The 27721-nt window shown below is 36.2% G+C and overlaps 1 protein-coding gene across 5 annotated transcripts in view; it reads right to left on the bottom strand.

Moving 5' to 3' along the window:
* Positions 1-25974, bottom strand: part of LOC134530757 (RNA-binding protein Musashi homolog Rbp6) — a 1338028-nt gene extending 1312054 nt beyond the window's left edge. The window contains exons 1-2 of one of the 5 annotated variants that reach the window (XM_063365896.1): positions 25458-25974; positions 24871-24911 (exon numbers count right to left, since the gene is read on the bottom strand). In XM_063365896.1, the coding sequence (XP_063221966.1) occupies positions 24871-24911; positions 25458-25525 (109 nt within the window). In that variant the 5' untranslated portion in view covers positions 25526-25974. The remainder of the gene's footprint in view (positions 1-24870; positions 24912-25457) is intronic. The other 4 variants (XM_063365898.1, XM_063365899.1, XM_063365901.1 and 1 more) reach the window with 4 other exon arrangements.
* Between the last annotated feature and the right edge of the window lie 1747 nt (positions 25975-27721).

Here is a 27721-nt window from a genome sequence, read left to right on the forward strand (position 1 = left end):
TTTTTAAGGGATGGGAAATGATAAAGTGGTTTTTTATTTTATAAAGACGGTGGCCCGCCTCTCACTCTCTTTTTTAATCAATTGGGAGGAGGATGGTTTTTCGAAATCGAATGCAGACAGAGACTTTTCTGTTGTTTCTACTTGTTTGTACTAGAATAATTACAGCTAGTATAATTGTAATAGTACAAAAAAGAATAAAATATTTACATCAAGACAAATTATTTATTCCATGATCACGTGCTAAAAAAAAAAAATATGAACGAGTCTTTCAATACTTGCCAGTAATGTAAACATGTAACCTCGGTAAAAAAAAAATCCATGTGTTATGTTTCAAATAAACTCATACTAATCTCGGTCACGAAATTTAACGTCAATTTTTTTTAAATAATTCCGTGCGTGATAAATATACGAAAATTGTGTTTTAAACAAACTTTCTTGACGCGAATGACACGTAGTTTCTGCATCCGCCGCTAGAATTCGCTGCCGGAGCAGTAACGTCCACTATAAAATCATTCGATTTGCAGAGCGAAAGGTTAAACTATATAATGAAACGGCTCCGATAAAAGCGAAAAAGACCTTTAAAAAAATCTTAAACCCGGATTTGAACTACATTTTCGACAATAAATTTTATTAAAATGCTTTCCATCTTGTTTAGATTTACTTAACAGTTAATATTATAAAGCTTTCCTTTGGATTTGTGAACTCTGTTCGCGCCATCCGCCACAGATGGCAACACCGTAGTTACACATCTCTGTTCCATGCGACTTCCGTGCCATTCACGAAATTACTCCAAACAAAAATCGTATATCAAGAGCTAAGACGTTTACACTACAAAAATGATGTCCCAGATTGTAAGGAGTAACAACATTAGTATTTTCGTACATCGAACTTGAGGCCAGAAATGCTATAACCAACACAGGTCTACACACAGTCTCCTGTCACCTGATAGGTACACACTCACCATTGCATCCTACGTGAATACAAGAAGAGCAGCGTACGCACTGCATACTTTGCTGCCAACTTACACGTTCTATGAACTATAAATAAATACTCAATAGGTACATCGTCTTAGGAGGACCTCTTCATCATCTCGTCAGAGGTATATTTGTGTTGGTGAGGTGAGACGGTAAGTGCGACGCTCGCTGGTGCTTCTTACGCGGTATCGCCTCTGAGCGCAAGTCTGTGGACTAGCGCGCAGTCTTCTCGTCGTGGATAGGCCAATTATGAGATCTGAGTGGTAACCGTAACTTTATACGGCGGAGGAATAAAGTTAAAGGTGTAATACAATCCCTTGAATGCTTTCAGGGATCTGTACTAAACTGCCTAAATAAAAATTATACTGAAGACACACGATTAAGCCATTTTCACTCTTCTAAAAATACAGTTAAATTTTGAGTGGCTAAACGTTTACAAAATTAATATATAGCCTACAGCATACCTTTTAGCATAATTAGCTGGCAAAGTTAACGTTTTTGTGCAGAATGGACAAAGAGTATGAAATGGAATAGAAAACTGATACGTTTTAGGTTTAAAGTTAATTTTACTGGCTGCTATATGATATGGCTTAATTTCTTTAAAAAAAAAAAAAAAAAAAAAAAAAAAAACTGGCGTTTTAAAATTGTCAAAATTTTTATGATTTAAAAGAAAAAAAGATAAATAAAATTTTCTGAAATTATTTTTAACAATATCACGTAGTAGCCACCAGCATTGCCTTTCAACCCAAAACTTCGCAGTTATTTATTCCATTTGATACATATTTACATACTGCATAAAAATAATAAAAATTACATACGGCATTAAAATGATCAAACTAGCCATACCACACAAAAATGATAAAAATTCAACTTTGCCAGCTAATTATGAGAAAAGTATGTATTAAGTATATTTTTCATTTGGTTGAAGTTCGGCTACACAAAAAGTCTACAAGTTTAACCGTGTTGAACGTAAATGTAAAATAATGGCCTGTAACGGGACGTGGAACCCTTGACAAGACTGATGTCCGCAGCACGTAAGCGTAGCGCGGGCGCAAGGGCTACGTAAGGACGCGCGGAGCAGCTGTGAAGTGTCGGGGCGCGAACGCACGCTGCCCGCTCCTCGTTGATGTTCGCGCGCAATACCAACTGAACCCGGGCAGGGGTTAATTAATTCTGCTCCCTGGTCCATGCTCGAGGACTCAGGTCTAATTGAAACACGACAAACCCCCAAAGCGCACGATGCATCTTACTTATCCCGTGCTGCGACGTTGAAGCTCGAATTGCAAGAAATCACTCGCTCAGTTCGCTGGACAATTAAAATTACCGCAACAACTTCCTACGATATAACATGAATTTTACCTCTTGTACAGTGATTTCTAGGTCACCAGGAAAGTAGCCTATGGCTATCTAGCTAACAGCAGATGCGTTAAAATTATTTTAGAAAAAACAACATAGTTTAATATTTTTTTTTTGTCTATCGAAATTAAAAACTATTTGCAATCGAATTAATGCGTGTAGTAAATATGTGCCTGCAGCGACTACAAATGAGGAGTATTACAATCATAAGCTTGGTTTGCTGTCTCGTGTCGGGACATGAATGTTGTATCATACACGCGTGTATGCTATTGATTAGTCCCAATCGATTAATCGATGACAGTCGGCAGGTAGTTACAGTGTGTACTGTAGTCAGCTGTGGTGGGTGTAAGTATCGTGCTTATTAGCTGTTTCATTATAAGCAACCTGTGACGGTTTACACATTATATTGGTTTCTTCTTCTTTTTGTAATGATGGTTGTAATAGCCGACTTGTTAATTCCACAAAGGACCATAATTTTTGACAGCTGAACAACTATTTTCCCTAAAAAATAAGCTGGTTTTTAAAACCAGATATCTAGAACTATATAATTCCTTAGTTCCCAAACAATTAATAGCATCTTCATACTACCATATAAAGTGTTATTGCCATTATAAAAAGGAATAACATCAATTTATCTCCTGTAAAACACACTTCGAAGTCATTTTCATACTAAGAAAATCAAATTATATAGCATTTGAACATATTTATTGCTAAATGAAACAGAAATATGTGCACAGAAAAAAACGATATATTCTTTTACAAAAGATTCCTTTTGAAACCAGTGCCCAGAAACACGTGGCTATGGTTATTTTTGCTTATATGAAACACGTTTTTCGAGATAATACGGTATTTCTTACGAAAATTGGCGCATAATTTTATATTTTAATTGATGTTTCATCCAAGCATATTTTTTTATCCGTGGAAAAGATAATCGAATATTCAATAATGACACAACATTTTGTTTTATTATGCTTATTAAAGTGCGCAGTTAAAACTGGAAAGCTATTCAGGGAACGATTTACAAATAACTTGAACTATTGGCGGTACTACTAAATTGGTACTTTTACCAGTCACGTGTACAGTGAGTGTGTATGTATGTGTGTATATATATTAGGGTGGTCCTTATTTATAGGGGTGAAATAAAACTTCGTAAATCCGGGTTGCCCACCCCTCATTTTTTCCCCCTTTCCCTTTAAAATTACGATATACAAAAGATCTTTTGAAAGTTTTAACGTTAACCCGTGCCACATGCCATTGAATATGGCAATGTAGGGTTACAAATTTTAACTCGCTAATAAATAAATCTAAATGTACGTTCACAACGAATCATGGCTTCGTAAGTTTACTATTTCATATCCCCACTGGAGCTCGGCTCTACAGCCCATCTCTTAGCGCTCGTCTCGGTCAGAACACACAGCCTCTCACTACTCACTCTTAGCATTGAATATATATAACTTATAGAAGTCGCGAGGGGATAGGATTTATTATTCCAATTTTCGGATCCAAAACTGTGGTAGTTGTTAGCTCCGCCGCTAGACAGCTCTTCTTTCCACAAGAGGGTACTCGTAGTTACCAGCTTCCACGCTAGAGCGCTGTAGCATCGCTTTTTTCAAGGTCATGCGCGTAATTCTCTGTCTCACTCTATCGAGAGGCGGTGCCGTTTGTTGAAATCCGAGCGCTTAGATACGGGCGGGCGCAACTGAATTGGAGGAGTACGGCCACCGAAAAAAAAAGTGCGGTTAAAAGATGCCAACATCAAAATTTAAGTTTTAATTATAAGAAAACTACAGAAATTTCTTAAACGTAATAACGTAAAAAAAAAAAATACTGACATTCGTAGTTCAGAATTTATAAAATGTGTTAACGGAGTGGCGCATTGAGTAAAATGGCAAAACACAATTTGGAATAATGCTTGACAACGTTGAATGATTTTGGTAGCTATGAAACAACTATGGCTGCGATGACTGTTCAAACGCGTGCACGTAATGTTATTAGTAACTGAAACTAATGGTATGATGTCATACTTTGTGGCTATGCAGTTTATAATTTTTTTAACATAAGATGAAGCATTTTTACATAATGTTTTGGTTGTTTCGTAATTCAAAATAAATAATCTTAAACGTTATATGGTGAATATTCCCAGTAATGAATGACCACTAAAAAAATCAATTTTGCCAACATTGATATGAAAAGTTAACGATTTACTATGTTAAGTTGCTTATAAATAACGCACATTTCCCGGATCTCCAAAGAAAATAAGAGTTTTTGTTATAGCATTGAGTTGCCACTCTTTATATTCCTTGCTTTGAGGTTAGATACACAAGTTATGCTCGTAAAAACGATGCGCAAGTATTTTGAATACAAATATATTTTCTTTTAATAACCGAAAGGTAAATATTATTTCCATGAAATATAATACAATTATTTAAACACAGACAACATATAAGAGCTATTTTTTGTTTATTATTCGATCTGGCGTGATAAAAATTATATTTTAAAAACAGTTTGTGGATTTTTAATAAAAAATAAATATTTATTTATTACATCAATTTAAGTTGTTCAAAAAATTCACTTTAGTATGAATTCAACCGAATTCATGTTATTCAGGGCAGAAAATTAGAAACTACCATTAAAGATTATCTACATTGCTGTTTTGTGTAAATCTGTGCACGGACTTAGTAAGTGATATATTTATAATTCCTCATTTTAGCAACCCATTTTAACACAAGAGAAAAAGGATTTTATACTAAAAATTATTATGTTAAACCATTAATTAGCAGGAAACATGTATGAATAATCTATTTAAATTTGCATTTGAACAGTGAATATTATTTTGCAATAATAAATATATTTTATCATCGTATATTACGGATGAAAAGTTTGTATTTCCATCTAATCAGAAGAATTATGACACAGTTAATTAAATTGCTTTACAAGTTTTTATTCACATGAAAATCATTAAAAATTGGTTGGGAAGTTATATAAATATACAAAAACAAATCATTATACATACAATTTTATTATCTTAGTGGATTTAAATTAATGGTGTCCCAGTGACTACTGCGAAGAAAAAAATCTTGCGAAAGGTTTCCTCGTAATTGAAATTCGTCAAAAAAAATCTATCTCTCATTTTTGGTGACATTTCTGACAAGTGGTACGATGAAATTTGAGACTGGCAAATGAATGTTGTGAAGCAATAAACAAAATATCACATTCGTGAACTACAAATGTATAGTTGTTTTTATTTTATAGTAAAAGTATATCTAATAACCCGTGGCTTTGCTCACGTAATTTCCGGGTATTGCTGATACTCTACCATTTTAAGAAAAGTATGTATTAAATTCCAAAGATTTTTGAAGAATTATACCCAAAGAACTGTCAAGTATAGAAAATATTTAATAAATAAAAATATTTTTACGACTTATTTTTAAATGTTTTAGCGTAAGCCTATTTTAACTTTTATTTAAAATTAAGTACCTACCTTATTTTCTATCTCCCGGTTTAGTGAATTTGAGAATATATTTTTCCTTGATGAAATCTTAACTCTTTTCCATCTGACGAAGAAGCCAATTAAAATATAAACTAAGACTCGCGCACTTATTGTATGTTAAGACTGCCATCGTTTTAAATTACGGTAATTTTTTTAGTTATAGTCATGCTTAGGATAATAACACAATATGCCTTATTACGCATACATTTCAGTATTCATGAAACCAATGCATTTTTATTTGAAATGTAGAGCAGTTACCAAATTTCTTATCTCGCATATTGATTTTTTTGTATGGCTAGTATTACTTAAACTAAATTTTGGAATTTTCACTGATGTACCTACTCTTTTCGCTTTTCTATGTGATTTAGAAAATATAGCAATATACGTAAACCAATTAAACCAAAATCATCCTGAATTTTTATTACCGAAAAAAGTTAAATACAAAAAATTTTAATATGCGTATTTTATTATTGAATACTGATTTAGTGGGTTCCATTTTTTTTTAAATAATATTTACCCCTTTTACTACTTAATAGATAACGTTGAATAAGAGAAGGTTGTTTAAGGTATGTTGATTTTCCTTGCCAATATCTAAAAGTAAATTTGTACAAACGCGAAATATAGTTTAAATAAGTATTTTACTTTTAAAATAAAACCATATTTTGAACGGAACACTGACTATTTGACCAGTACAAAGTTTTATTAGCTAATTTTCACTTCACTCGGGTACAGAATCCCATCATTCAGTGATTTCCATGGCTAGCTTCTTTTGGGATTTCATCATTCGCAAACGACGGTAAAGGAAGCTCCTCTTCAAGGTCGCCTAACGATGCTGATAAGACCTGCCGGGTAATTTGAATCGTTGGTCTTGGATTTTCGAAGGGGGGCTGGAATGGGGGGGGGGGGGGGGGGAAGGATGATGTCACGACTTGGCTGGTTAACCTAGTTCTGCCAAATACCACCAGGGGCGTATACGGCCGATACCCAGCGATGAAAGCGATCGCAGCGGCGGAGCTTGGAACTACAACAATTCTTCTGAGAAACCGGACAGAAAATTTAACCTGGGCTCGCGACTTCTATACATTATATATATTCAATGCTCTTAGTGAGTAGTGACACAGTCCCCGGTGCACCAAGCTTCGCACACGAAGCCCGCTTGTCACTCAGCCTCTTCACTTCACTGCTTTTAAGGTGGAAAAGAACACAAGCGTTCACTGATGTTATTCAAGAATATATTCAACAACGGTCGTCAGGTTTTCAGATAACTTCTGTACGCATTGTTTTATGGGGTTTTTGAACATCCCTGTATGAAAACACTACAGAATGACGCTCTTGATTTCAGTTTCGATGCGCACGCTCATTCCCAGTACGCGAAGCGGAAACGCGGCGTCAGGATGCGGAATTGTTTGGAAGGTTGGCAGCGGCGGATCTGACATGCGAATTATGGGGGAAGGAAGGGGGGGGGGGACACGTCGAAGAATAGGAGCGCTGTCGTCAGGTCGTTCTAGACGGGCGGCAGACGGTTGTATTGGTTCTCAGACCTCGCGCGGCGCGAGGGCGCAGTCAAGGTCACACGTGTGATTACAGCGCGGGAAAGCCGCCGCCGGAAAAAAAAACCGGCGGGGAGGGACAAAAAAAGACTGACAATGAGACTAGACACCAACCAGTGAAAAAGAAGGAGTGGAGGGGGAGGAAGGGAAAGGGGTAACCCTCAAGGTTGCGTACGGGATCCCTGACGGCCGACGCTATAGCGGGAGGAGGTTACGGCGCTTGCACGGACACAGAATTGTCCCGAGATGTAATTTGTTTACATCACATAATACTTGAGGTTAATGAATTCCAAGAAACGAGTAATTACGAGTGCTTTAAACGTCAACACCTTCATGGAGGACTTAAGTTGTAATCAAGGAACGGTGAATATTGCTGCATCGTTCACGTGTTTTTAGGTGCTTTTCTGTTTGTAGCTATGAGATATGGAATTTATCGAGAACTTACGGCTGGGTTCTAAATGAAAATGTATAAGCGAGTGCGTAGCGTTCCGTTTGCACAAGACCTGTGGGAAATCTGTTCACAATCGTATACTTATCTGTAGGAACCTGAAACATTCGCGGTTTCGGTGACCTTAACTCATCTGTATAATCGGGTAAATATCGCCTGCTCATCGGCTGCTGACTCGAGAGTTGTTTAGGCAGGGTTGCTCGTGATTCGACACTTCTTTGGCCCAGAGTATTCCAGATAAACCGTGGGCCAATAACAGCACGAATACAGCATGTATAAGTTTTGAATTTCAACCTACCGCGAAATGAATTCGCGAATTTTTCCTGTCTAATGATATATATTTTATCAAACTACGCTAAAGGAACCTAACAAAAAAAATCATAAACAAGTCACTTATCTAAATAATTATAATTTTTAAGAAAGAATTACCTGAGAAAATTTATAACTCGATAATTCCCTATCACAAACTATAGACTGTTACCAACTACCGCCAAAATAGCCCTACTCTGCTCTCATTGGCAATTGCACCATGCATCCATAACATATCCATGCATCCATCCTATACTAACTACCTCTCTCCCATGCACACGGCTGTTCTCTGTGTTAGGGATCAGTAGGTTTGAAAACATAGAGGTGAAATATTTGCGCACGACCTACTGTACTGTTATTTTTTAGATTGTGAATCCAGCCTAACCTAACTTAGTGTTCCTAGGGAAGAACGTAAAGTCGGCTAAAACTTTTATTCTAATACATATACCGTATTATGGCCAGTTGCACTACCAGAGTTCATGCACGGTCATGTTTTATAAGGCTGGGCAGGTTTGAGAAGTCCTTCTGTTTCCAGCCTCACACTAGGGAGAGGGGGAGCAAACGTAGAGACCCGCTTCCCCTCGCTCGCTTCCTACCAGAACACCGACACGCGGCACTTCGGTTCAATTTAGAGCTTAACTTTTTTTTCTTCTTTTTTTTCTATAAGTAACGTCTTAGCTCTTGGTATACGGCATTTGGTAGGATTAATTTGATGAATGGAACGAAAGTCGCACGGTGGCTGCCATCTGTGGAGGATAGCGCAAAACCAAAGTTCACAAAGCCAAAGGGAAACTTTATAGTATTATCTGTTTAATGCATTTTAACAAGATGAGCAGTATTTTGATAACATTACTTGTCAAAAATCAGATCCAAAACCGAGGTTAAATTTTTTAAAAAAGTATTTTCTGTTTTTATCGGAGTCACTTCATTCTAAAGTTTAAAATTTCGGTCTGCTAATCAAATGATTCATTAGTAATAGATTTATTCGCGTCGAGAACTGTAGTTGTAAACATAATTTGCGTGTACATTTATAACGCTCCGCATTATAATTCTACGTCAAATTTTGTGTAGGAGCTTCGTATTACAAGTGTATTTGCAACACGAGTACACATGAATTTGCTCGTTACCGAGGTTAAATGTTACACATGCCAAGCGAGTACTGAAAGTCTCGCTCACGTTTTTTTAATCATTATATAAACTTTTCACATAATGTGACTTGAACAGGGTTCCCGCGCCCTTACTTCAGCTCATTTCTGAGTTTTACTTTTTTCCCCTGTCCCTTATAACATATCCCCCCTCCCCTTCCTGTCTCATCGGTCTATCTGGGAAAATAACAGATATAGTCTACGAAAATATAAATTACTATCAAAACACATTTCGACAAACATAGGTACATATAATGTAAATTAGGCTATGAAATTGTTTCGTGCAATATACAGTTTACACTGTTATTATTTTGATCAACTCTGCGTAACTAACACTGCCTGATAAAGATAACGAATACATGTGTTTGATCAAACTTTGAAATGATACATTATTGAATGTGATTAAACCTAATACCTATATTTGATTCTACTTCAAATTAATACACAGTAAGTTGTTTGTATACCTTACACCTAATTTATGTAAGGGAAAATCGGATATGAATTAGTAACAGCAAATAAATTTATGATTAAAACTAGCTGCAATACCCGGCGTTGCCCGGGCTGAACACAGGGTGAAGGGGACCTTTTTCGAAATCAGATGTAGTTAGTATGTCTTCTTAATTTGAATGTCAAGTGTGAAAATTAATTTATATCACTTTCAGATCCCGACAGACGTTGTTCTGCCAGTTTATAGTTATTTACCTGGTCTGTATGTAATTTAGACTTTATAAATCAATATAGAAAAAAGCTGGAAAATAAGAGATTACTAATATTGAAAAGATTCCATTATCTAGCTAATGCTCGGCCTGCATTGCAATGCCTCATTCAGTTTTGTTTTGTAATATGTTTGAAGTAGTTCCACATAAACAAATCATCTATCCATCTCTCTATAAATATTTATCTCTATCTACAAATATATACATCTATGTATATCTCTATATCTATTTATCTCTTTATATCTACATATATACTTCCCACTATCTCTACATCTTCTATATATAAGTCTCTATATAGCTCTATACATCTGTAGGTATATCTCTTTATCTAACCCATTTTATTCTCTATACCTCGCTCTATCTCAACTTATCTCTACGTCTCTATTTCGCTCTCTATATATATCACTCTATCTCTGTCTCTCTTTTATATTTAAATAAATTGTGTCATGCGTGCGCACTTATACAACAAAAACAGACGAAGTGCCGCTATATAAAATGAAATAAACACATTTTTTGACACGATTCGTGCTCCAGTTATACCGTCTCAGTAACCTTCATGGGCATGCGCATAACAAATCACCAAAATTTCATCGCAATCGGATGAATGGTAATAGGAACGCATACGGCACAAACAGACGAAAATTAAAGACATGACAAACGCATCAAACGATGGTGCGTTTAAAATTCAAGGCAACTCTATCTATTGACGAAGTTAAGAACAAAACTACTGTTATTAGCGCCTTTATTTTGCTAGCCGCTGCGAGCTCCACTAAGCGTACTGGTCTCACCAAGGAGAAAAATATTAATTTGCCAGACCTTACTATGTGTATGATCGTGTGTCAGACATAGAGAAATGACACTCATTCACTATTTGTATGTCTACGACCTATGATTTTTTCTGTTATAAAATGAAATTATCACTTTTTCACTCCCTTAGGGATGGAATTTCACATTAATATGGGGTCTATGTGTTAATGCAGGTTATAAGCTAGCTGTAGGCCAAATTTCATTCAAATCCATTCAGTAGTTTTTACGTGAAAGAGTAACAAACATCCATTCATACTTGCAAACTTTCGCGTTTATAATATTAGTAGGATACATCCGGCTTAAATAAATTAAAATACTGCGTGCTACTGATACGGTTTTGTACTTATACATTGACGATTCTACTGCGTTTTGCAGGTTTTTAAACCACCTTTTCACTTCCCTGAGTTATCCTGTTTTCACAATTCCCTCACTAAAGTTATGTAGTAAGAAAAAAATCCTTAACAGTTATGTGTGACTGCAACCATCCTGGAACTCGAGACACTTATTTTACAGAACTGTCTAGCCACAGAGCCCCGAGCAAATAGAACACGTGCTGTGCTCAGGGATGAAAAGGGGTGTAAGGAAGAAGGGGGAGGGGCTGATGAATGGCTACCTTTGTGTATGTGAGAGGATGGAGAAGGGAGGGGAAGGGGGAGGCGCCCCTCAGAGCTGGAATGTTCGCAGAAACCCTCTCGGGATCAAAGGCTTGTTGTGAGAAAGGTTCCTTCACTCCCGGCCGCTAGCAGCGTCGCTCAGACACTCAGGCTCCAGTTGGAAATGACCTCGCTAAAGGTGAATTAACAATTGACCAAAAAAAAACACAGTAACTTAGGAGCATGGTTCACGTGCAAAATATTCGACAGCCGTGTTTTCGAAACTACTGTTTTACAACTACGCATGGTTACGGTATTGTAAATTGGAGAGAGGTCGTGCATATATGAGATAAATACATATAGGCCTATGTATTTTATTTGTTACGGACGCATGGAAGCACAGCCAATCAGACCAGAGTATGGTGGTATTTAGGTAGGAGTGCGGAACTTGTTATATTTATCTGTCATAATGGTGGCCAGAAACTGTCGTGATAATACATTGCTCATGTAATTTCTAATTAAAAATAAATAATCATGATTATCTTGATGGATGACTCGCAATAAATGTATTCAAAAAATAATGTTTCTTAAATATGTGTCAATTAAATATTTAGCATATCCTAAAATAGTTTATGTGTTGAAAAAAAAGTGTTTACTGTTTGCTGACTTAATGTCGCAGTAGAATCATAATATAATATTTATCTACTATCACTTCCAACATATATTAGATTTAAAGCGAAATTTCACTGTCTAAAAGTAATGCAAAAGAATTCAATCATACCTAATCCAATTCCGTACAGGTGGTGTGCACAGTCGTGGGCATGGCTTGCTGCTATGCACTCGCTTGTGTTTTTAACTATGAACCCACCTTAAGGCAACTTGTCCTCGCAGGGTTGTCAGACGTAGCGTAATAATGGCATAGTGCATTAATGTAATCTGAATAGCAAGGTTTAAACCCTGTCAATTTAGCAACAAAAACAACAGTAAACCCACTACTTTACGTCTTGAACTCGCTACGTTGAAAATAGCTCGCCACTGAACTATACCTATGACTTGAAGGCAAAACGCGACAAAGTTACAAGACGATCACTTCCTGTCATGCATGTCATCTAACCTGCTGTTTGAACATTGATTCAGTGTCAGTTAAAACCGCAATCGCACCACCCACAATAGGCACACACAATAGGTCATTAGCTGCGTGTCGACTTGTGTACACGATTTCCTACAAACATTTCCATTAGAGGACTGGACTGGGTCCCACTTAATTGGGCCACACTACTCTGTTTACTGGGCGTGTCCTACTGCAGTGCAATTACTAACGAACAGCAGATGTATAACTACGCATGTGTGTGATTTCGACCGCGCCACCGAATGAACAAGCAAAATCCTTGTGACTGTAATGAGAGCCACAAGTAAGCTTAACGTATTCGACGTCATGGTAAACATGGCAGTGCAACGCTTGTAGAGGTGAAAGTGCTTTAGGAATATCTCCGCGAAACCATCTGGAAAGCAACCTGCATTTCCACATCACGGTTTGGGATGCCAATTAATGAATACAAAACTATGGGGGGGGGGGGGGGGGGGGAAGTACAGTAGCTTTAAAATGAACACCGGCGTTACCTAAATGTGTATGCAAAAATTAAAAAAATATATATATAAATTTAAATTAAATTTAAAATTATGTTTAAAAAGGTACTATCTCTAGCAAACGTTTGCTTCGATTTTTACAAATGTGACAGTATTACTAATTCTAATTATGCCTAGTTATTTTCGACGATCGCACATTCGTTATGGCTATTCATTGAGTGACAATGAAAAAAAAATCATTGCTATATATATATATATATATATATATATATATATATATAAATATATAATTGGATGTTTGTATGTATATGACATTGATAAACTCCAACACCGTTTGACCAATCGCCATTAAAGTTGGCACATCGAAATGTTTTTTTTTTCATGGAGAAGGTTTTTATGCTATTCGTTTTGTTTTAACTCACCACTTATGGCGCTGCAGCGCATCAACTTTCGCGATACACATTTTGCTATAACTTGCCACTATATGGCGCAACGGCGCATCTATTTCTTAACGTTCATCCGATCGCCATGAAAATTGGTTTATATGCTGTACGTATTTCCACTGAGAATATTTCCACACTATCCATTTTGCTATAACTCGCCACTAGATACCGCTGCAGCGCGATCAACTTCTATTCCGTTCAACAGATTGCCATGAAAATTGGTACATGTAGGTATAATGTGATTTTTCTGTCATTAATCCCTAATAATAAAGAAAAGTGATAGTGGCTGTTATTAATATTTGGTGAGCGTTTAAAATGGAATATCATTTCAAAACATTTATAGATACTATATCACATACAAACCATCCAGTTTAGATATATAGAGGTAAATAAATAAACACTGGCAGGACAACGTCTACCGAGTTCTGCTAGTATTATGTAGGACAATGTCTTACACAAAAAGACACTTCGTACATAATGACTTGCTATGCGTGTGTATAAGTATGGTTACACGAATATCCTATGCCCAGGTGTGAGATAGCATGCAGACGCGACCACTCAACCCCCTACCCCCCCCCCCCTTATGCTCACATCAATAAATAAAAAATAAATAAACAAATCATATTACACTACTTTTAAGTATCGGTCAAAAAAATTAAAATTAATGGTAACACACTAGATGTAGGGGTGGGGCTGAGTTGGATGGTGGTGTGATGAGGGGGAGGGCGTGTAAGGACGAGAAGGGGAACGGTGTTGTTGTCTACTATCACTGTGCTGAAGGAAAAAAAAAACAACCGAGAACACGCAATAAAAGTTTCTAACGTCTCAAACGGGTTCCTGCTATCTTCACACGTAACTATGTGGCATAGGAGTGTGTGTGCGAGTGTTGGTGTTGCAGGCATCGACATTTGCGTTGTAGAGTTTTAGATTTTAGTGCACTGTTAAAAATTTCAGTAAATTTACGAATTTTTCAACGAATTATTCACCTCAAATTAACGAATAATTCTTCGTTATTTCAGATAACTGGATCTTCGTAGATACAACGCCATATTTCGACTTCAGAGTTCTGTTTTCGGTATAAACAGGATTAAAACAAACGTGGAAGAAATGAGTGTGTTTCTTGAGGTATTCTTAACTAATTTTAAAATGTTGCTGAATACCAAGAATATTCTGGTGGATCACGTTCAAATAAAGTATCAGTAAATTTACGAACAAAGCGATAAATTTACTAAGATCCCCGGATAATTCTGAAATTTAAGGTGAAAAAGTTTACAGTGCGCAGTCAAGTTTGTTTTACGTTTCACAATTGCTGCTCGCGAGCGCTGGGCCGGAACTAGTGGTCGCGGGTTCGATTCTGATACACGCAATCACTAAATGTACGAGAATCTAAGCGAAGTAATAGTGGTTCGGAGCCCATTATAATTTCGGATGTCCCGTAGCTTAGAGCCCCTGTGCATAGCCGTGTAACGTTAAATTCTGCCTGTACTTTATTTTATGGATTGAGGCCAGTTTTTGCAAACCACTGTGCGAGCACTAAGTTATACACGCAATAGACGACATGAGCTCTCGATAAGACAAACTTTAAACGACTTTACATTTGTACTGCGGTCACAGTTGGACGAGTTTGTCGAACAATCCTCGAGAACCTTGAACCAATTTTCAGTATGCAACTAAGGAAGGACCTAACAACGTGTAGCCCTGCTTTACCGGGCACACGTACGTTTTGCAGAGAGTTTCAGAAGGAACCACGGGATTTGATAACTGCAAATTATCCGAGTGGTGTCTGTTTACACAAAGCATTAAGGCATGCGCTGAGGGCTGATAGGAAGTTCTGTTTCAGTGATTCGTTTTCAAAATGTATTTTTAATGAGTGAAAATGGCTAAAACGCGTGTTTTCAGAATCAATTTTAGACGCGAAAAACCCGATACAGATTCTTCAAAGCACTCATGAACCTTGCAGTGCACTTTTATCGTAATTTCTCCGCCATAATATGTTATGGTTGCCGTTCAAATCTCATAGATAGTCCGAACAACACTGCACCTTCGCTTATGGTTCGGGGCAGGAATTATTCGCGAAAATATTTAACGTCCATTTGACTGCAATATGGTATGCCCGTGCAAGCGGTTTCTTCCATGTGATTGGCGGCCGTCTGCGAGAGAATTCGTCTTATTTTGCCGGGCCATTCAATAAGTGTTTGCTTCCGCACTGAGTTGCTGTGATGGTGTGCCGGCAGTAGACATGCACCTGAAAGAAACTCGACCAACCACGAAACAAGAACGATGCTATAGTATTTTAACTCGCAGCTATAGTCTAGGAATCTTTTCGCGAAATATAAACCCCCCTAATTAAGGTCGTAAGATATTCTTTAACAATGCGTAGTTATTTTCACTCAAGGATGTTCTACAACACAGCAAACACAAACACACACACACACACACACACACCTACCTTTATATTCCATACAGTTTTCTGGCATTTTACATTTTACGACAGTGGCAAGTTTTAGCGGTGGTTGTACACTGTTAGACATAATAGTAAATTTACGGACTTTGTTAACGAAGAATTAAAATGAAATAAACGAAGTGCTTTTCGTAATCTCAGGTAACTGGATCTTCGTAGAAACTACGCCTGATTCCGACTTCGAGGTGAGTGTTTCGTTTTAAAAAGAGTAAACACAAGCGTGGACGGTAAGAATGTGGTTTCTTTGCTGGAAATTCAACAAGATCCTAAAATTTTTGTTCATATAAGATTATTATTATTATTATTGTTTCAGGTTCAAAACACGTTAACTCAGTATCGTAAATTTTCGAAGATAAACAATACATTTACGAAGATCTCTGTATATTTTGTAACTAGCGTTCTTTGTAAATTTAAGGTGAAAATATTTAACAGTGTAGAAGTTGAGCTAAACATTAACCAGGTGATCAGGGCCACTTCTAGAGTCAAGTGAGTATAATACAAGCAAAAACAACGCAGGTTAATTAAATGGAGAATACTTCCCTTTGCTTCAAGACAAGACTGTCCAAGCCAGCCTTAGTGTTACATCTCAAATACTTTCTATATTATTTGGAATAAACAAGTTATTTAGCTCCAATTTGAAATGCGTATGCCAGCAATAATTCAAAAATTCCAGAGTTATATTTTTGTTATTTTGCTTAAGGGGGAGAGTGAGGAACGTAATGACGCCATGTTTGTTTCAACAGTTTTCAGGCCGTAACAATTATCTATCGGTCGACTTTCAACATTTGGCTTCGTTAAACTAAAGCACAGTAAATAAATTAGTGGAATGCTTGATGTTAATACTGACTGGCTACTACACATTTGTACGTAGTACTGAACTCATATTACAGTTAATATACACTATGTTATGGTCTTTTTAAACCAGTTTAAGCGTGATCTCTACCTTAACAAAGGCTACATTTCAAAATTAAACTATAAAATTGTTACTGCATAAAAAAAAATGTCGAAACCAATATAGTGTCATTCAGTTCCTATCTCTCCCCCTTTAATTTCTTGGTTTCCCATTAGATCGGTGCATGTTAATAACGTAAATTACATGTTTAGGGACGTTATGTACCACAAAACATAGACATTACTAGGGACTGAAAATATTCGCGGCTTCAATGACTTTTAGGATATAGTACTCCACGATCCTACATGTATGCGGAAAAATTACACCTGCTCATTGACTACTGACTCGTGACACCTGTTAACTTGATACTTGTGATTCGGTACTTATTTTGTTGAAACTGTGTTTCTATCTCTGAAGCAGCAAAACGTTAAAGGCATTTTGATTCTAGACTATCGCGAATTGAAACAGCGATTTTTTTTCCTGTTCCTACCTATTACCTTTGAATATATATACTGTATATAAGTCGCCAGCCCAGGTTAAAATTTCTAATACGGTTTTGAGGTAGTTGGTTAATTCACCGCCGCAATCGCCACCATCTCTAGGGCATCGACTTGTGGTGGTCCCTAGCGGACAAGTGTCGAACTCTTCAAACACCCCTTCCCCCTCCCGTTGAACGACGTTGAGCTGCAGTGAATGATAGGTGGGGGGTGCGGGGAATGACAGCGGGCGACAGAGCTGCGCTCTAACACGTAAATAACAACTAAGACGATACAGGGCGTTACGGCAGCGCACTGCAGCGGTGAAGTTCCCAAGCTGCTCTTCATACGCTTCTGAAAAACGTAGAGTAAATCCTATCCACTCGCGACTTCTATACAGTATATATATTCAAAGCTATTACTGAGCAAGGCAGTGGGTATTTCTGTGACGTCACCAGCGTGCACCGCGGAGCTGAAGAGCCGGTCTGCGCGTTCGCTCGCACACAATCTCAGCACGTCGAGGAACAACCTTGGGAGCGACGGCGGTGTTTACTCTGCTGATAACCGAGTCCGCGTTGCTCAACTCGCGACGATTACGAGCCTCGTTGCGATCACCCCGGCCACCGCCAGATGTCGTCGACTTCGCGCGCTCCAGGTCCTCGGTTCTAGACGGTCCGTTCTTCTCGACGTCGCTCACGTCGTGCGAAAACTTAACAGTCGCCTACTGATTTGTTACGACTTGGTCTAGAGCCTAGCGTGGCTGGCTGGTGGGCCAGATTAGATTCCCGGCCGGGCAGGGGATCTTTCAAACCCGTCTCCCTGGATTCAGGACTGGGTGTTTGGGAGGTGTCCTTTACACCTTCATTACGCGGAAGGCAATGGCAAACCATCGCAGAATAATCCTGCCTTGAAAATCACAGGGACGTTATTGGTGTCATCACCGTGGCGTTGCCTCTGCTCACGACACCCACGACTCATCATCATCATCAATAAACTTCAAAGGTCGTAGTCAACGTCATCACATAATTATTGGGAGAGCTTGTTATTTATTATACTAATAATAATATTTACAACACTTCGTGAGTTATGACTTTCACTCCTACCAACGGAAGCTAAGTTGATACAGAGGCGGATCCAGCAAGAAAGGGGGAGGGAGGGTCACCAGGAGCAACTGAACAAGAGTACTTGGCACAAAGCGGGTTAACATAAAAACAAAAAAAAAAGTGATCCTGCTGTGCTGCACTAGCTACCCGTTACTTTTTAAAAGTCATTAATACAAACCCCAGACAATAGTTAATTTATATGACAAGCTTACACAAACGAATACCCTCTCCGAGAATCTTATTTGATCAAAGGCAGTAATACCATTGAATATATTAAATATCGATACGAAGTGGGCCTCCCTATAATATATTCTCGCACGTAAATATAACTGCTGAGCTACTGAGTGTTGTAGCGACGATAGATAGATATGTACAACTATGAGGCGGAAAAATACCCGATCGAGAAATATGATATGCCATAAAATACTTTAATATTTTAAATACTTATTCGCAAATCTTCCAATAAGCAGACCTTGAATTTTCACTATTTTGTTGTAATGTTAAGTGATCCAAATGACCAAAAATAGTTCGTAATATATCAGTGAAGCATTGGAGAAAAAATAATTAATGCCCAAGTAGATTCTGCACTGAAGTATTTTGTTTGGAATTTCGAACAAAGAATCAGTATGTAGGGTATCACTTTATGTAGTCGTCTAAAGGGTGCCTCTCCTAAGCATTAACATATTAAATTACGAAATGACGACTTGGGTGGAAAAACGATTTCGCCGTCTTAATTCGTTAGTCCATAAATTTTACATTGTGAATCCCGCCATTTTTCTTTTATCAATAAACAATTTTCCACTTGGATTTTATAAAAACGACATTTTTGACTTAATTCATGTTGTTATCTTTAAAAGATTTGTGCAATGGGAGTGCATGACTTGATGTAAGTTTTTGGACATACGCCATTGCTAAGAACTTTTTCTGTTGAAGAAAAACTAATAAATAAAATAAATAAATAAAAATAAAAATACTCAAAAAAGATACAAAAAACACACAAAATTAAGCAAAACAATTGCTGTTGTCAACAAGGATATGAACACCACAAAATATTCCGAAACAGGAATATGGTCAGCAAACAAAGAAAAAACAAAGAGAAATGTACTAAGAGAACGAAAAAATCCCCACAAATGATGACAACACAAAAATATTGAAACCCAAAATAATTCAGCACAACAGTTGAAGCGAGACAAAAAACATGACAAAACGAAAAAACAAACAAATACAATAGTTTTACCTAAACAGAAACAAGCGACGTTTCGGGAACTGCTATCTGCTCCCGTCCTCAGGCAGAGACGCACATGGTACGGAAACACAGGTGCGACTGAGTCGCACCTGTGTTTCCGTACCATGTGCGTCTCTGCCTGAGGACGGGAGCAGATAGCAGTTCCCGAAACGTCGCTTGTTTCTGTTTAGGTAAAACTATTGTATTTGTTTGTTTTTTCGTTTTGTCATGTTTTTTGTCTCGCTTCAACTGTTGTGCTGAATTATTTTGGGTTTCAATATTTTTGTGTTGTCATCATTTGTGGGGATTTTTTCGTTCTCTTAGTACATTTCTCTTTGTTTTTTCTTTGTTTGCTGACCATATTCCTGTTTCGGAATATTTTGTGGTGTTCATATCCTTGTTGACAACAGCAATTGTTTTGCTTAATTTTGTGTGTTTTTTGTATCTTTTTTGAGTATTTTTATTTTTATTTATTTATTTTATTTATTAGTTTTTCTTCAACAGAAAAAGTTCTTAGCAATGGCGTATGTCCAAAAACTTACATCAAGTTAATTCATGTTCACAAATATAAAGAACTCAATTTATTAGCCTTCTACTATAGTCCTTAAGTTTCACAGAATAAAAAAATACAAGTAAATATGGAAAATAACTGCAAACCTTTCGAGTACATTTTCTGACAATTATTACCTACACCCGAGGATGAATTCTACAAGTGGATTGACATAAAACTCAAAATATTACATTCAGTACCTACTGGTGAAAGACGGTACCTTTCCCATCTTTTTGTATTCTGTAGGTATTATGTACCTGATCCAAATTTTCACTTCCAAACTAAAGAAGTCTAAAGATAATGTAAGAGTGGTAATTTTCCATTACAAAACGCATGAATCTATCTCTTTTCCCATGTGTTACGTGGCTATATTTACATTGGCACAAACTGGTGGTGTTCACGTCATTTACAAAGTGGCAGTACGATGTATCAAACGAATAGCAAAACCCGTGTTGTTTTCTGGTGTCAGGTTAGACTTCACAAACTTGTTCGTAGTCAAATCGGTGTCATTAGTTCATTGAAAGGGGCAGGCATTTTTTGCGAAATTTTTTTATCGCCTATTAGACTGCAAGGTATACCCGCACCAGCGGTTTTTTCCTTGTGATTGGCGACCGTCTGCGAGAGAAGTCGTTGCCTTATTTGGCTGAGCCAGTCAGGACGCGTTGGTTTCCACTCCGATTGGCTGTGATTCGTGTGCCAACAGTAGACACGCCACTTAGAGAAACTCAACCAATCACGAAACACAGATAATACTACAGTACCTATTTTAACACACAGATGGTCCAGAAAATTTTTTTTGCGAAAAATCCATGGCCCTAGTTATACAATAATACGGTTCATTCACATGCCTTTGCAGACCTGCCTATCAACAAATAATAACGCAACTTTTGCAGGTCCCTGGTGATTAAATATCAAATAAAATTTTGTTTCTATAATGATTACGTATTGCAGCTGCCATTATACTCTACCCGTCAAAATTACGCCTGACTTTGTAGGTTATTATAAATCATCGGTTTAACCAACAGCTTAACCACGTGCAAGATTTAGGAAACAAACATATCCTATTTAGAGATAGGGCATTTATATATTGATATTTCTGCAATAGGCACGTGGCAATAATACTAGTCATGGGAAAGGTACGATATTTTTATACGAACGGGCCTACGTAAAAAAAACTACATATTTTAAAAATACAGCGCCTTGGTATTATTTATTTATTTTTATATAATTGAACTATGATCATTATTCATACCGTAATTTACTTTATTTTTCTTGTTTGAAAACATCAAAAATTCAAAAGTAAACGTTTATTTCCATGCTAGTTGTCGTATTCATAGTTAGCGAGTTAGATATAGTTTTCGTAACAAAGCATTTTAATACACTCAGAAATATATTATATTATTATTTTTAAGTATCTATACGAAAAATATTTGACACACTTGGCTTAACATACACAAATTTATGATTACAATATATAGAAAAATATTTGCATTCCGTAGGAAAACGCAAAATTAAAATTCAAAATTTCTCACAAGTTTGGCCCAAAATTAAGACATGGAGCCACAATTTATAAACTTTTAGTCAGGTCGAATTTCTTTTGTATTCAGAAATCATATTTACGAAGACAAATCACGTCGTAAAAAAAACCATACTTGAACCATATTTAAAAAAAAACTCAAACAACTAACAGCCTACATAATATTCTAGCGGTTGTAACTAATTTCACATGTTTGTATTTTATTTGGATTATATTTAACTACGTTTACAAATAATTAACTTAAATTAATGAGGTTTTATACTCTTACAGCTAATAAATTGTACTTAGAATTGAAGCATTTTATAGGCTGAGCATGTACACAGGTCAACTGATCAACTCATGACAAACATTACTTATCACATTAGAAATAAGACATGAAGAATTTATTTAGTGTAGGTACGATGATTGTGAATTAAATTTCAAAACTAAGTATAAATAAAAGTTTTTATGAAATTGTAAGCATAATTAAAATCCTACCTATACGGAGGGAGTTGTAGGCCAAAACTATGTACTAATAATGTTTTCTATTGCTAACAATTTTAAAACCAATATTTGAAAAGTCTTTTTTTAAGCTAAACGCAATAGGTTCACCCAACGGTTGGAATAACATTCTACTCAATTAAAAATAATATCATCAAAGGGCTAAAGAATAATTATTATGCTGCTTGAAAGCTCGATTTACGTACATTAGCTACAGAAAACTTGTGAAAAAGATGGTTTTCGTAGACGTACCATAAATTTTAAGGCATGATTTAAAATAAATAAGCATAATTTATGAACTATAGTCAACGTTCAAGAATAATAAGTATATGGAAATAACACACTAAAGAGACAATTTTTTTCTCAAGACATCATATTTACACTTAGTTTAGATTGTAAATTAATTTGTAAAAAACCAAAATTATACACAATATTTTCGTTTCAACTTTATCACGTGTATTATGTTTGAGAATGTTAAACTGCAATGAACTCATCTGAAACGATGCATTTTCTCACAAGACATCGAAAAAAAAAAAAAAAGTGAAATCGCATTGCTAATTTCCTTTGCAGCTTTTAGAACTGGCAGTAAATGCGTCTAGCATAGTGTAAAAATGGTTTTATGTCTGACAGGTATCAAACGGGCTTATTGACTAAATACATAACGTAAGTAGGCCCCAAGAAAGTAAACTGTAATGGCGTGATAACAAGACAAGCGCGTTTACAAAGTGATGTAACTGTGGGAGTCTCGAAGTTAAACATAACTCGTACGTACCTATAGTACGGACCTGTACGTTGCAAACGGCGATTCCTAATAATACATTAATGCTGTTATGTGATTATATATTTTTTCGTACAAGTCACTGACAGGTTGGATTTCTCTTAACATTCGGAAGAAATTCACAGCTAGTAGGCCTTCTTACAGACCTGGGAGTAAGAGCGAAGAGAAGTGAGGAGAGAATTATTTAGCAGTAAAACTTCAAAAAATTAATTTTTGTTAATTAATTTTAAATAATAACAATTTTTAAACTGTCAAATTAAAAAAAAGTGGTGTCAAATAACATTAAACTTTATTTTAACCTTTAGCAGACAATGTCGCCAAATACCCTGCCGCTAAATGAAATCCTTGCTATCTGCCCCAGAGTACTTACAAACGCAAACAACACGCATATGATCAAAAATATCTGAAACGTACCTACGGAAAGTATATTCGCAAAAGCCCAAGATACATTATGCAGTACAAATAATCTGGGGAAATTACCTGTATCGTAATTTATCTGTTGTTGACTAAATTTAAGTACAAGGACAACAGTATTTATCCTTAATACAGTATTAATTCTAGCCTTCCAATAACAAAATTCTCCTATCTCGTACGGTGGTTATGTATGTTAAGATTGTTCTATAGTTCCACATTGAGTAGAAACACTGTTTTATTTGAGATCCCTTAAACACTTTTGTTGAGTTACAGATATATAAACTAGCATTCTTTGAACTATAGTTAATACTAATTTTTTACATGCTATACATTTTTTAATGACGAAAAATCGCAAATTTGCACTTTGCACATGATTCTAAGTTGAAAGACATAAAAATATTTTAAAGCAAAACAATAAAAGATTAGGCTAGAGTTTTCTTAATAAAACTAAATAAAAAAACGGGCAAGGTCTCACAACATTGGATGTTGTTCAGTCTACAGATAAAACTATTGGTTGTTTCACATGCGAGTCCGCCCCCGCTCAGGCATTATTATGTACGTTTCGCGCTCAAATCACATTGACCTTGAACTCTAAAGAACACACGGATCAAGCTTATTTTCAATTTGCGGAACAGTGAAAATACACGTTATAATATTCACAGAAATGGAATGTCATACATAACTGAAATTTAATTTGTTGCACATTATTTCAGGAGCACTAAGCGACTGAAAACTAGACAACAAACAAACTTCTGATCAAGACTATATACAAAAAAAAAATATTTCCAACAAACAAAAATAAACTTTTTTTTTTACAAAGCGTTGTAGCAATATTTATGGCCGGAACTAAATTTTTCATATACATTGATAATGTCTAAGGACAAAAGCATGTTCAATGGTTTTACAGAAATAACTAATATACATCCCTAAACAATTTAACTACCTATACTTTGTTTAATTTAAACGAATGCTTTGAAATTCTAGTTTTTTTTTTTTTTTTTACTTAATTTTTGTGAGGTTCCGGACAGAGATATGACATTTCTTTGACTTGGTCGTGTAACTAACTACCTGCAAGAATTTTCTCTCGTGGAAAGGTCAAGTAATCACAAACTACTGTCTTAAATAACACTACCCGGAGCGACCCCTGGACCAAAGTTTATTTTACGCGCAGAATATCAGTGAGCATCACTGTTCAAATAAAAGTGCAGCCAACTTGAAAATTAACCTACCTATGTTTTCAATAACTGTTTTAAAAGCAATTCCAGATGTGATAATACAAAAATACCACAAATGTTTGAGAATATCTATCAATATACTCCAGTAATAAAATGAAAGTGGCATGTTGGTTTGCGTCATTTCGAACTATTCAGGAAATATATAATTACTTCCGGTAATGACAAATTAAACGTCCAATCAATATGCCTACTGGTAAACGTCTACAAACAAATTCTTAAAAGATTTATATTGAATCAACACAGAAAAATACATATATTTAACTAATTATTCGAAAAAGAATAATTCAAAAGTTTCACTTACCTGGACTTGTTTGCCAGCTAAGCCCTCCGATGAACATTTTCCTGCAACACAAAGCCGAAAAGTTTTTGTAAAATAAAAAATTGGCATTACTTGAAAACACCAATTATGAATGTTTATGATTCCTACAAGTCATCTCTCAATGTGTTACTCCTAAAGAGTAGGCAAATATGTAGACTTTTAAGTTATGTGACAAGTATAAAACTAATATTTTAAACGTGTACAGAACCATATGTGAAATCCCCGATTATTTTAAACAGATAGTTATAATCAATCTTCGCGAAATAATTCACCAAATAAAGTACGATTTCTGATCTTTTCAAACATATTTCACAACATAAAATAATTAATTTTCAATTTCAAAACAAATCGCACACACTAAGTCGCAAATAATAACGCCATACTCTTGGGGCACACAAACAGTGCCAGGCATACAACCGGATGCACACAAAATATAAAATATTACCACGCTTCATCAAAAGTAAACACAGTAGAGCACAACTATATTATCATGAAAATAGACTGTGTGACGGAAACACACATACACAGAGTTAACCCTGAAATTTTTTAAATTATATAAACACACGTACCCCGGATCGTTGGGCACTTCTGCCGGCGAACCACCCGCCACACTTTCTTGGTTTTGTGATTCCATCATATACTGTATGTTGATCGTTTTGAACGACTACAAAGAACGTAATAAAAATAACACCGGTACTCCCGTCAGCTCTTTTGTTTCTTGCGCACGCAAAATCTCGCCCTCACTACGCCTAAAAACTAAAAAAAGGAGAGCAGCCAAACTCAGAACAAAGGTAAAAATCGAACTCTCCCTTCTACCTACAGCCGCACGACCTACCACGCTACCAACACGATACTGAAGGGAGAGCGGAAGGTGAATGCGATGTCAGCGCTCCCTGCCGGCTGCTCAGCCAAACCAAATGTTCGAGAGAGGGGCGGGACTTATGCGCGCGCCGCCATGCTGATGGATAACCAAAACATGGGCTGTGATTGGGTACAATCCTTACACCTTCACAGAGTGGTGATGACGTAGTTGCTTTCCATTGTGCCCATGCGCATTCGGAACACAACAAAAAGTTCCAAGAATCGCACAGAAGAACGAAAGATTCTGAGCGGGTGGTGTTGAAGGTAGCTGTGCTGCCATCTAGGAGCGGTCGATAACAGGCAAAGGAGTGAAACGCGCAACCGTACTGTCTTACAGTGCTATCTTCTGGACACACTTACAACTACGACGTAGACTGTTTTTCATCTTAAATTTCGATTATTGTTTTGCTCATTTGTCTCAAGAAATTTAAATATTCTTTCCTGATAAATTTGTATACTTTGGTTAGTTTATAAAAATGCTACCAATCAAACTCGGTTGAAATCGCGTCATTAAATGAGGCAATAAAATCGTTGAAATTTTTTTTCTAATACGCAATCATGAAAACCCAATTGATATTGAAAGGTATTAACCAGCTTTTCAAATTACATGCTAGTTGAAATTAACTGATCCTTTTGATATTATTGTAATTCTTTTTCACAGAAAACTTGATAAACTAACAAAATAAAAAAGAAAGAGGTCGACGCGAGGCCCTGCTTTAGGCGCCGGGCCCTGGGCAGTTGTCCTGCTTGCCCTGCCCTAGGACCGCTCTTGTATACAAAAATTGAATAATACTATGGAAAGAATTTTAATACACATTTAAAAATATATAATTATCAAACATTTAATCGTCCGAAACCACTGGTTCTGCAGCAAGTGTAGCCAGATAACAATCTCCATATGTAAAAAAAAAAAAAAAAAAAAATTATTCGAACGCCGTTTACAAATACATGTTTGTATTATTGGTTTAAACAAAAATATTCATGAACAGTACAGAAAATATTGCTATTAAGAAGTATTAAAAAGCTCTCAATTTGAGAACCACATTTTTTGTAAATTTCAAGGCAGCTTGTTGTTGCCGAATAAGTTCGCCTTTATTGTGTACGTGGGGAATTTATGTTATATGTGTGTGTGTATGTGTATATATGTGTGTTTATATATTTTTCAATTGCGCTTATGATTTTTTTTTGTAAATGGAACTTAACGAAGTTATACGGGACAAGTACATTCACATATTATTGTATTTATCTCATTAATCAAATTCTTTAAAATATATATATAGCAACATTATGACGTACTAATGTGGTAGCTTTTGAAGCGAGGTGCTTGTTTTCAAACTTTTAATTAAACAAATATTTCAGCAATTATTGCATCGGCATTTTTAGACGGTAGCAAAACAAATTATCGCATGAACACTAATCCAAATAAAGGTTGATTATATAAAAATCATAATTATAGCCTTAATTAAAATTGGTTTTTAGACATGCAATTTACAATTCTCATGCATACTATAATGGGTATTTCTAGTGCATTTTATACTCAAGAACTATCAATCATGTTGCGTCTTTAAACCAGTGGTTCTAAAACTTTTTGAAGTCGGGGAGCATTTATAATCATACAAATAATACTAGGCGCATATATACAAATTTCTGATAAATATGCTATAATCTCCATATATATACAAATGAATTCTTGTGTGTGTGTTCGTCTTTTGTGCGTTAACGCATCTTTTGTCTGATTGAGTCTAAACTTTGCACACTTGGCCTTAGAAACACGAGAAAGGTCACTGTCGAGGCGAGATTTCAATAAAATCAACCCTTAAAGCAGAATTTAATTATTCTAGATGAAATTTCACCATTGCATTTGTGAAGCTTTATTCGTCTCCATGGCAACGGGATTTTGCATTGTTGATGCCTTCTGCGTATCCATGACAATGGGCATAGCATAGTTTAATTTACTTTCCATTCGAGTCAT

The sequence above is a fragment of the Bacillus rossius genome, chromosome 3 (genome assembly GCF_032445375.1).
Source record: "Bacillus rossius redtenbacheri isolate Brsri chromosome 3, Brsri_v3, whole genome shotgun sequence".
Lineage (NCBI taxonomy): Eukaryota > Metazoa > Arthropoda > Insecta > Phasmatodea > Bacillidae > Bacillus > Bacillus rossius.